We start from the raw sequence: 12386 nt of genomic DNA on the forward strand, positions 1-12386 counted from the left end.
GGTCTCACTAGCCATACTAGAAACTTTCAAGCGTGTGTGTTGGAGCTAAACTCTGCAGGACAGCGGCCCTCCAGGACCGAGTTTGGTGACCCCTGATCTATATAATGTCTGAAACTTAAAATGAACTTTATGTGGTTGAAATCACTGAATAGTTGTGATAAGAAAAGCACTGAGCGCGTCCATCTCTGGCTCAGCGTCAGCCAAAGCGTGACAGCAGGGAAAGTTCTGATCATACTGATGTTGTCGTACGCTTCAAAGGCTTCAAATCGATCTCCTTTCGGGGGTGAAGAGTATCAGATCAGGTCTGATGGGGCAATTCCCCTTTTTGCCCCCCGTGACTCCGGGCCTGGAGTGCCGACGCTCCCTATGAACAGAGTAACGTTACTCGTGATCGTGAATGAGAAAGCAACAAGCGTTCATTCAAAAAACATTTCAATATTTAGCATATCGATAGTGGCTCCATGATGCCCGCAAATTATACACAATATAATTAACAAATATAATTACGAGAGAATGCAAAAGCATTGAAAAATATTTTTTCCTCCCATCTCGTATATTTCTCCATCATCATGTCCCTTTAGGGACTCCGTAGAATGCGTCATTTCCTTTCCGAACATAGTATTCGGCTTCAGGAACATCCCTAATAAACACCAACTGAAATCTTTGATAGTGTGTTATGAACAGTGCAGAAGAAAACAAAATGTCTGTGTTTGTTGCTGAAAGTCTCTTTAATTATTTTCCTCATTTCTGTGTTTCAGGGGTTGATGGTCTGCAGGATCGGGGAGTGAATTACAGCCCTTCATATGTTTGTGCATTAAAGGGATCAACAGTGACAATATCCTGTACTTTAACATATCCTCAGAGTTATAAACTCGTAGAAGGTTTCTGGACTAAACCTGTTGTAACTGATGGAGAATCACCTGATCTGTGTTCAGATCTACAGAAGAGAGGAAGAGTTCAGTGTTTGAGTGGAAATATAAACACTTCCAGCATCAGTTTGATGAATGTAACAGAAGCTGATAAACACATCTACTACTGCAGAATTACAGATCATCATGAGTATAAAAGATGGACAGTGATTCCTGGATCTTGGCTTGATGTCACAGGTAAAACTAGTGAACACTCAGAAATAAAACACAGAAACATTTTATTAGCTTTTGAATAAACTACCATCTGTGCCACAGAAACATCATGTTTATTATATAACTGCTTCAGTTTAGTGTTTTAATATTATTGTTGTGGTATAATCACCATGATGCTGATGATGTGATGACAGTGAATCTGTTGTTGTTGTTGTTGTTGTTGATGTTGTTGTTGTTGTTGTTGTTGTTGTTGTTGTTGTTGATGATGATGATGATGTTGTTGTTGATGTTGTTGTTGTTGTTGTTGTTGTTGTTGTTGTTGTTGTTGTTGATGATGATGATGATGTTGTTGATGTTGTTGTTGTTGTTGTTGTTGTTGTTGATGTTGTTGATGTTGTTGTTGTTGTTGTTGATGATGATGATGATGTTGTTGTTGTTGATGTTGTTGTTGATGTTGTTGTTTTTGATGATGATGATGTTGTTGTTGTTGTTGATGTTGTTGATGTTGTTGTTGATGTTGTTGTTGTTGATGTTGTTGTTGTTGTTGTGTCAGACCTGCAGGTGGAGACACAGCAGAGAGTGAAAGAGGGAGATTCAGTCACTCTGACATGTAAAAGCAGCTGCTCTCTGCCTGAACAAACAACATTCATCTGGTACAGAAACACACAGAGAATAACTGATGGAACAGTGAATCAGCTTCATCTGCGGTCAGTCAGTCGTTCTGATGAAGGAAACTACAGTTGTGGCGTTACAGGACTTCATCATCTGATCTCTCCTGCTGTTCATCTTAATGTTGAATGTGAGTACTTATTGGGTTCTGCAGGAGTTTTCAGACAAGGGCAGATCCTTTTCCACAATAAAGGTATATCTTGCCGCGATTTCTGTGTGCCATGTGGGGATTGACAGAGACACTATAAGTCAACATCCACTCGTATGCAGGTTTATGAGAGGTGTGCGGCTTCTGAACAGGGTTTTAAAGTCGCTGATTCCGCCGTGGGATCTGTCTGTGGTCCTTAGACCCCTTTTGAGCCCATAGGGAGTATTGATTTAAAGCTCCTTTCGCTAAAGGTTGCTTTATTATTGGCTCTTTTGTCCATGAAGCGGGTTAGTGAACTTCATGCTTTGTTGGTTCATTTATATTAGGTTATAATAGAATGGGTCTCGGTCCTTCGGAAGGGTACATTTACATCTTCCTCATGGACACTACTTAAGGGAATTCAGTTCAAGACATTTGTGCAGCAACAAGTTAACTTAGGCTTCGCTTCACACTTTTGTTTGATTTTATAAACTGGACATTACAGAGCCATCGTTGGCTCATTCCGTCATGAGAGTGTAAAAAAAGAGAAGAAAGAAAGGAAGAAAAACAGCAAAACAAAACGCTCGTTCATGAGGTGATTTTTTTTTTTTTTTTTTTTCACATATGTTCCCATTCTATTCAGGGAATAGTTGCGAGCTGTGTCTATATTACATAAATCACTGAGTTGGTTGACATGCTTGCTTCGGACAGCATATCTGCAATACAGGAGTTGTCTATATCCATGTATGCACATAACTGGTGCGCATGCGTGGTAAAAATGAACGATGCTCACCAGAAAACGTGGAAGGAATTTTTGAGTCCCAACATTTTTGGAATGGAATGTGTTTGAGCAATGGTGCGTGAACCGACACATTTCTCTGTCTGGTTGTGGATGTCTTATGGTACATGTTAATAACATATAAATTAATATTAGTGATATAGTTCACAGATTATTCAGATTTGTTTGATTATTTCAGGCCCGATCATGTAGACTGCATGACATTTTTGTGTATTAAACATGATTTATTCATATTAATTTATTAATACGCAAAATGAATGTAAATCATGAATCTGTATAGTGATCTTTTTATGACTCTTGAGTTGATATATCTGTAAATATTATATTGTTTTATTGACTTTGCACCAGTTCAGATGTAGATTTGCAAATTTTTCATCACTATTTTGATTTCTACTTACAGATAGACTTCAGTAATATAATAATGATAATGGAAGGTCATGGCATAAATAGATTCAGATTCAAATTAATTCTTTAATGTCCTCGATAGAGGGAATTTGTTTTCACAGACCAGGAACCTTCAACAAGCATAATATGCACATACTACACAGAATACACGTATTTTTGTACACTTAAATAGATATCACACACACACACACACACACACACACACACACACACACACACACACACACACACACACACACACACACACACACACAATTCCGCATTCTGTGAATTCAACGCTCTTATAGCTGAGAGTACAAAACTTTTCCCCAGGCGTGATGTTTAATGGGGTAGCTGTCTGTATCTGCGGCCTGAGGGAAGAAGGGTGAAACATGAGTTGACAGGGTGGCTGGGGTTTTGTATTATGGTGTTTGCTCTACGAATGTTTGCAGTGTCAATGAGAGACAACAAGTTGGGAGTGGGAAGGCCAATTATTTTTGAGGAAGTGTTTGTGATTTTGAGGAGCTTGTTTCTATTGGTGAGAGAGAGCATAGTGGAGGAGGATGGGTTCAATGATACTATGGTACAAGAGAAGCAGGAGGTGTGGTTTGACTGAGAGAGTCCTGAGTTTACAGATGACAGATAGTCTCTGTTGGCAGCGTCTATGAATGTCTGTGATGTGATGGTCAAAACTCAATTTATTGTCCAAAATAATGCCTGGGTACCTGAAACTGTCCACAATTTCCACTGACTGGCAATTGATGGATATAGGGCAGTGAGGGGTGGAGAGTTTTTGACATGTGCCCAGGATAAGTTCCTTTGTTTTACATTTACATTTAATCATTTAGCAGACGCTTTTATCCTGAGAAAATTATAGATCCACCGGATGAAGAGAGGTGGCTCTTTGAAGAGTGAATGGAGAACAGGAGAGAGCTCCAGGGCTCAGTTCTTAAGCAGCCTCCCAGTGATCCCATCAGGGCCTTGCCAGTATAGCAGCTCCTGAGCTGCTGGTGGACGTCTCCCACCGTTAGAGGGACGATGTTTGGCTGTTCAGGGGTGGGTAGGCTCCTGAGCAGTCTTTCACATTCAGTGGTGCAGTTCAGGGTGTCAAACCTGCCATTAAATTTGTTCAGGTCTTTGGTGAATGAGCTGAGATCAGTAGATGTAGGAATGCTGGCTTTTCGAAGTGGTTCCAGTGAGCGGTTTCATTTTCTGAAAGGCCTGTCTGGTGTTCATGCTACTGAAATCCTTTTCTAATTTGTCCTTATATGCAAGTTTTGCCTTTTTGATTAAATTTGTCACAAGGCGGTTAATGTCTTGTTTCTTCTTGAGTTAGATTTTTTTTTGGTGGACTGTTTTTTTTGAACAGTTTTGACTGGAATGCTGGTTGCCACACAAAACTTGATGTAATCAGTTCTCTTACGAGAGGTACTCTCGTACTGCGTAATATCTTACGCTAGGGGAAATCTCTTTTCCGCGAGATACTGAAGCCAAAAAATTATCCTTAATTTTGAAATAATGTAAAACGCGTTGCGGCAGCATGCAGACATAGGCGAGACAGCTTGCGCGCCTATTGGCTGCCCTGCGGCAACTACAGCAGCCTATCGATAAGGCCCTATCGTGACGTCATCACCAATGGGGGCGCTTCGCGCCCCATACGTCACGTCCCGCCGAAACGGGCGTGGCCTGGGGCTATAAATATAGCATCGAAAGGCTAGCTTACCGATTTTTCATCTCTTCAGCGGAGCTCACGCATCGCTGGATCCAGAGAGAAGAAGCCGCGCCGTGGAAACAGCATTTCAGCGGGACGAGTTCGGTACCTGGAGTCGCTGGCCGCGCCGCCTTCAACCACCGTTCCTGCTACGCTATCCGGCGTTATATCCTTTTATTGCATTGTGTGTGTTCGCCGCCGCGACTCACACTCCTTTTCTAAAAGAGCAGAGCGTCTTTTTCAAGATGTCTCGTCCATCCTGTGGCTCGTGCCGAGCCCCACTCAGCGACGGGGACCACCATGTCATCTGCGTTTCCTGCCTGGGTGAAGGACATGCGGCTCTAGCGCTCGCTGACGGCGGATGCCCTCACTGCGAGCTTATGCCTATGGCGACTCTGAGGACTCGCATGGCAACTTTCCACGAGCCTGCACCTCCCGCTTCGACGCCGCGCCGTAAAAAGCGCCGTGCTCAGCGGATCCCTGAGCCTCCCACCGAGAAAAGCTCGCCGGTGCGCCTGCCAGCTTCGCCGTCTGCTTCTCTCGAGTCTCTCACTCCCGGACAGTGGCCGCCGCTGGCCGCCGCTTCCGCCGGAGATGACAAGGAAGAAGCGGCAGTTTTCGAGGAGGACAACTGCTCTATCCTGGCTTCGGACAGCGAGGATTGGGCGAGCTCTGTGGACCTCGGCCCTTCTTCTGCCCGCGAGTCGTCAGGAAAACGGGACAGCATTGAAGCTGAGCTGATGCGTCTGCTCACACAGGCCACAGAGAGCCTCGGCCTCGAGTGATCCGCGCCCGCCGAGCCTACACGCAACCGTCTGGACGGCTGTTTTCTGCAAGGGGACCGCGTTTCCACGCCCTCAAGACCCGCCCCGTTTCTTCCTGAGCTTCATGAAGAACTGGCAAAGTCTTGGAGCGCCCCTTTTTCAGCCAGGCTACGTTCCTCTGCTTCGGCGGCATTCTCCGTGGTGGACGGTGCCAAAGACAGAGGATACCTCGCTCTCCCTCTAGTGGAGGAGGCAGTAGCAGCCCATCTTTGCCCGCCCTCTGCTGGACGGCGGACTAAGACGGCGCTACCTTCAAAAGCCTGCCGCGCTACTTCCACCCTGCACAGTCGCGCTTACACCGCCGCTGGGCAGGCTGCATCAGCGCTACACACTATGGCCACTCTCCAGATCTTCCAAGCTAACCTTCTCCGAAAGCTGGACGAGGAAGGCACGGAAGCAGTCAACGTGGCGGATTTAAGGAGCGCTACGGACCTCGCTCTCCGCGCTACGAAATCCGCTGCACAGGCCATAGGGCGGAACATGGCCTCTCTCACCATTGCTGAGAGACACCTCTGGCTGACGCTTTCAGAAATGCCGGACTCGGAGCGCTCTGTGTTCCTCGACGCCCCCGTTTCTGCTACTGGCCTCTTTGGATCGTCCGTCAAAGATTTCGCGGACAGATTCGCTGAGGTACAAAAGACGTCGCAGGCCATGAAGCACTTTTTGCCAAAGCGCTCTAGCTCCGCATCAGGCCGCTCTAAACAGCCGTCTGCTCGCAGCTCGCAGCCACCGCCCCCCGCCGCCGCTTCACAGCGTCGACAGGCCCGGGACCAGAGACCACGCTCTCGCTCTGCCGGCCGCCGCCCCCCACAGCGTGGGACTCGGCCGAAGGTTGAGATGAAGCCCGAGGCCTCAAAGTCTTCCTAGCCAGCTTAGGAAAACGACGGTGTTCAAGCCCCGCTGCGGCCGGGTTTCCACCAAAACTTCCCGCTCGTCCAGTTCCATTACATGCGACTGTTCCAGTGTACTCTGCAGTAAACAAGTCGGTTGCATTACCCGCTTGCCTGTACACAAACGCCGTTTTCACGGCGACCCAGATAAATCCTGTAAAGAGCGTATTTTCTGGTATTCCGGCCACGGCCGACGGTGTTATGAGTGTAGTAAAAATGCCCACTGCCCAGTGCCCATTCCTACACACAGACACAGCCCGCCCCACAGGGCTCGCGCACATAAAATCGACTCATGACGATTGCGCACAGAATGTAGTGAACGTGCCCACGTCCCAGTGCCCACAAACACTACACGCTGCATGTCTCTCGGTTTCTGTAAAAACGAAACCAACACACATACAACCGACTCAGGTCGATGGTGTTTTCAGTGCAAATGTGCCCGCTGTCCTGCGCCCACATTCACTCACAGACATGACGAATCCCTCGGTTTCCCCCACGCTCGCCGTCTCTCAGCTACCTGCCGTGAGAGAGCCGAGCGCGGGCGAACCGCCCGCTGTGATCAAAACACTCCCCGCCTCGAGCGCTGCAAATGCGGTGTCTATAATACAGCATACCGAAGCTCCCCGGTCGCCACTATGTCACGACCAGAGCTCCGATCTCATTCAACCCTTAGCTATGCACGCACATGCGTGGGCAAAGCTTCCCGGTGTATCAGAATGGGTGCTGAACATTATAAAAAGAGGCTATTCGCTACAGTTCGCTCGACGTCCCCGCCGTTGTGCGGTGCGAGTCGAAACCACGGTAGAAAAGGAATTAGCAAGTGTACTTCGTACCGAAATTGCGAAACTGTTGAGCAAAGGGGCAATAGAGCCTTTATCTCAAGCTCAGAGCGAAGGGGGGCTATACAGCAGATATTTTCTGGTTCCGAAAAAAGACGGGGGTCTCAGACCCATTCTAGATCTAAGACAACTGAACATAGCGCTTTCAAAACGCCGGTTCAGAATGCTCACAACCAAGAAAATCCTCGCGCAAATTCGCCACGGGGACTGGTTTGTGTCAATAGATCTGAAAGACGCGTATTTCCAAATACAAATAGCGTCACGTCACAGGCGATTTTTGAGATTCGCCTTCGAGGGCCAGGCTTATCAATACACAGTCCTACCGTTTGGCCTGTCCCTAGCACCCCGTACATTCACGAAGTGCATGGACGCAGCCCTCGCTCCCCTGAAACTTCGGGGAATGCGAGTTTTGAACTACTTGGACGATTGGCTGGTTCTAGCTCAGTCACATACGGAGCTCATAGAACACAGAACCATTTTACTCGAACATCTCGAGAATCTGGGTCTCAAAGTCAACTGGGCGAAAAGTTCACTGTCTCCCAGTCAGAGAATATCTTTTCTGGGCACAGAACTGGACTCGCTGTCAATGACAGCTCAAATATCGCTACAGCGCAGATTGACTATTCAGCGCATGACAGAAACCTTCCGCCGCGGCACTATAGTCCCGCTAAAGAAGTTTCAAAGGATGCTCGGTCTCATGGCAGCAGCATCCACAGTTCTCCAGCTGGGTCTGCTTCGCATGCGCCCACTGCAGTTCTGGCTACAAGCGCGAGTACCGCGTCGAGCATGGACTTCAGGTCTCTTTCGTCTCAAGGTCGATCAGGAATGCGTCTCAGCACTGATACCCTGGAGAGCGACCGACTGGTACCAGTCAGGTGTAAGCCTGGGGACTTCCTCGAGTGTGAAGGTGGTGTCCACGGACGCCTCCACCTCGGGATGGGGAGCACTGCTCGAGGGCAGACCGTTTTTCGGCCAGTGGTCAGAACGGGAAAAGCTTCTGCACATAAACTGCCTGGAAATGATGGCAGTCGACAACGCGCTGAGGCGCTTTCGTCCCCAAATAGCAGGACACCACGTCTTGGTCCGCTCGGACAACATGTCAGTGGTAGCCTACATAAATCGCCAGGGAGGCATCACATCCCGAAACCTATACAGGTTAGCGAAACGCCTCCTGGTATGGGCTCAGCACAATTTGCGCTCGCTCAGAGCAGCGCATGTGCCTGGCCACCTGAATGTGGGACCAGACAGACTGTCCAGGAACAATGTTCCAGCAGGAGAATGGTCACTGCATCCGCAGACAGTCCAACTGCTGTGGCAGACATTCGGCAGAGCAAAGATAGACCTGTTTGCGTCTCAAGAAAATGCTCACTGCCCGGAATTTTTCTCAAAGAGCAGGGATGCGCTGGCCCACGTCTGGCCCCGCTGCCCGCTCTATGCCTTTCCCCCCATCACGCTCCTACCTCAGGTATTAGAGCGGATCAGGGAAAGCAGATGCTCAGTGTTACTGGTTGCTCCGTTCTGGAAGAACCAGGCTTGGTTCCCAGTTCTTATGCAGCTGACGAGCACTGCCCCATGGCCAATACCAGTGAGGAGGGACCTCCTCTCTCAAGCCAGGGGCTCGATCTGGCATCCTCGCCCGGAGCTTTGGTCCCTACATGCGTGGGCCATCAACGGGTACCCTCTGATATCCCAGAGGGAGTGTTAAACACGATCATGCAGGCTAGAGCTCCCTCTACGAGACGGCTCTATTCCTCAAAATGGTCAGTGTTCTCCAGCTGGTGCACAGCACGCGGCTTTTCACCCCTGGACTGTGGAGTGACGGAGGTTCTCTCCTTCCTACAAGAGCTACTGGATGAAGGCAGAGCCCCATCCACGCTCAAAGTCTATGTGGCGGCTATAGCAGCGTTTTCCAAACCAACGCTTGGTCAGTCACTAGGAAGGAACGATCTGGTCATTCGGTTCCTTAGAGGAGCTAAGAGGTTAAATCCTCCCAGACCTCCCTCAGTCCCCATATGGGACCTTTCTACGGTCTTGGAGGCCATGAAGGGTGCCCCATTTGAGCCTATCCAGTCAGTAGATATCAAACACTTGTCTTTCAAAACGGTGTTTCTTCTGGCTCTCGCTTCAGTGAAGCGCATAGGGGACTTACAAGCGCTCTCAGTGAGCGCGACGTGTATGGAGTTTGGGCCAAATGACTCGAAAGTCATACTCAAACCAAGGCACGGGTACGTCCCTAAATCCCTCAATACACCGTTCAGGGCCCAGGTAATTTCCCTGTCTGCCCTGCCGGTCTCTAACGAGGAGAAGGACGCCAGCTTCCTTTGCCCAGTCAGGGCGCTAAGGGCTTATGTGTCCCGCACGTCTGTTTTCAGACAGACGGAGCAGCTCTTTGTTTCACTCTACGGACGTTCTAAGGGACTCGCCGTTTCGAAACAGAGCCTATCCAGATGGATAGTCGATGCTATAGCGCTGGCTTACACCTCTAAGGGCTTGCAGTGCCCATTAGGTGTCAGAGCGCACTCCACGAGAGGCGTGGCCTCGTCGTGGGCTTGGTCTAGTGGGATTGCCTTGCAAGATATCTGTATGGCGGCAGGCTGGGCCTCCCCGTCTACATTTATAAGGTTTTATAACCTAGAGGTTCCCGCTCTGCAAGCTAAGCTGCTTTCAGTCTAAAAATCGGTACTGTCTGCCCCGAGTACGTCCGACCCAGAATACCGAAATAGCGCGAGCAACGCTCGTTTAGATCGTGCAGCTCTATGGGCAATGTGTAAGACCCACTATATTCATCAGTCCAGGCCGGGGTCGCCCTGACTGAGTAAATACCATCACTATAACTGTTCTTATAGGATGCTGCATTACAGGAATGATGCTATTCTAGCCACTCTTCCTGGGCTCTCTGTGAGTCACTTATGATCATGTACTACATGAGCCCGGGCACCTGCCTTTGGGACTTTGGTGCTGGATCATAGCATGCACGGCGTTTTACACTGTTTCCCCTAGCGTAAGATATTACGCAGTACGAGAGTACCTCTCGTAAGAGAACGTACTCGGTTACTAACGTAACCTCGGTTCTCTCTAGAGAGGAAACGAGTACTGCGTATCTTGCCGTGCCTGCGCACGCTCCGGTTCGCTCCGGCGATGAAAAACCGGTAAGCTAGCCTTTCGATGCTATATTTATAGCCCCAGGCCACGCCCGTTTCGGCGGGACGTGACGTATGGGGCGCGAAGCGCCCCCATTGGTGATGACGTCACGATAGGGCCTTATCGATAGGCTGCTGCAGTTGCCGCAGGGCAGCCAATAGGCGCGCGAGCTGTCTCGCCTATGTCTGCATGCTGCCGCAACGCGTTTTACATTATTTCAAAATTAAGGATAATTTTTTGGCTTCAGTATCTCGCGGAAAAGAGATTTCCCCTAGCGTAAGATATTACGCAGTACTCATTTCCTCTCTAGAGAGAACCGAGGTTACGTTAGTAACCGAGTACGTTATTATCTCCGTTTTTATATCCAGGTGGCCATTAAAAATACTCTAGTTTGTACATGCAAATGACCCCTGGAGATGTGCAGTTGCGTCCTCTGACCACTGGGTGATGCTGTAGGAGGCTGGCTTTCCCCTCTTCAGCATTTGTCTATATCCGATTGTTAAGTCTGACGTCACGCGTGACGTTTTGGGTCCAAGCGCTCCTCTCGTCCAGAAATAACAATGGTGGAACCTGTACATTTATTTACAATCACGTCCTTCTTAGTGAGGCACCCTTGGCGGTCAAAAAGGGTTTAAATTCCTTTAACACCCACAGAGTGGTTAGTGTAGCTCATCACTCAGGTGGCATAATTAAGGGTAGAGTCCAGGCATCAATGAAAAAGAAGATTTACGAGGTTGAAGTGAGTTAGCTCGGACACGGGACACAGCACTGCGGCATTGTAAAAACACTCAATAATAACCAAAACACTAGCGAAAGCGGTAGGTAGGTAGAGAGGACCTGGACTTTGGACCCGGAAAGAGTATTGGTTACGTCACGACTTAACAACCGAATTGCGGAAGCAAGAAGACGATGTTGTGGACCATGGAGCCGAGTGGGGCTGCACAAGGACAAAAAAAGAAAAAAGAAAAACATAGACACGGACTTGACTCGTGGGAGGGTACAGACTGTGTTATCGCAGCAGAGCACGCGCCAGACTAGTGAAATAAAATAATTATTTTCATGTTTTATACATATTTCATGTAGATCCTCCACAGAACGTCTCAGTGTCGGTCAGTCCGTCTGGTGTAATAGTGGAGGGAGATTCAGTGACTCTGAACTGCATCAGTGACTCAAACCCTCCTGCTCTGAACTTCAGCTGGTTTAAGGAGAATGAAACCTCAGCTGTTGGATCTGGACAGAGTTTCAGCATCTCCAGCTTTAACTCCAGTTTCAGTGGACGCTTCTACTGTGAGGCTCAGAATAAACATGGATCTCAGAGATCAGCGTCTGTTTCACTCACTGTTAAAGCTATTTTCTATAATCAGACACTCTTTCAGTTTCATCTGTCTCACGTGTGAAATGATCTTCATGATCATCTTGTTTCAGGGGTTCAGAGAGATGCTCTGCTCACAGTTTCTGGGATCGTGGCAGGATGTGGAGGATTGATCTTCATCATCATCATCATCATCATTGTGTTCATAAAGTGAGTTAAGTTTATCTGCACACTGAATCAAAGACTTCACTAGATGTGAGATTGATTTTGGTAGATTTTTTAAGTAAATTGACTATTTCAAGCCTTTTCTTTTTTAATATATATTTTTAATAGTTTTCTCTCTGTTTTCAGGAGGAAGAAGAGGAGAGGAGGAGGAACTGAAGACGGGAATTAAAAGCAGGCGAGTCGGCAAACACACACCTCCATCTACAACTGCAATACAGTGTGATTGTATTGTTGCATTGAACTATGAATACAACAGTGTGTATGAAGCAATATAAGTGTATAAATCTTTCTCTATAGGCGGCTGACGCGAGTGATGATACATACACAGCTCTGGATCCAGCGTCCAGAACATCTGACGTTTACAGCACAATCACAGTCAGTAA

At 48.0% G+C, this 12386-nt stretch overlaps 1 protein-coding gene across 1 annotated transcript in view; it reads left to right on the forward strand.

Annotated features, from left to right (window-relative positions):
• The window catches only part of LOC309493629 (sialoadhesin-like), a 343044-nt gene that overhangs the window by 253803 nt on the left and 76855 nt on the right, over positions 1-12386 (forward strand). Inside the window, exons 19-20 of the mRNA XM_082162774.1 lie at positions 759-1106; positions 1636-1881. Of these exons, the coding sequence (XP_082018900.1) occupies positions 759-1106; positions 1636-1881 (594 nt within the window). The remainder of the gene's footprint in view (positions 1-758; positions 1107-1635; positions 1882-12386) is intronic.

Source organism: Leuciscus leuciscus (genome assembly GCF_965113295.1).
Source record: "Leuciscus leuciscus genome assembly, chromosome: 3".
In the NCBI taxonomy this organism is placed as follows: Eukaryota; Metazoa; Chordata; class Actinopteri; order Cypriniformes; family Leuciscidae; genus Leuciscus; species Leuciscus leuciscus.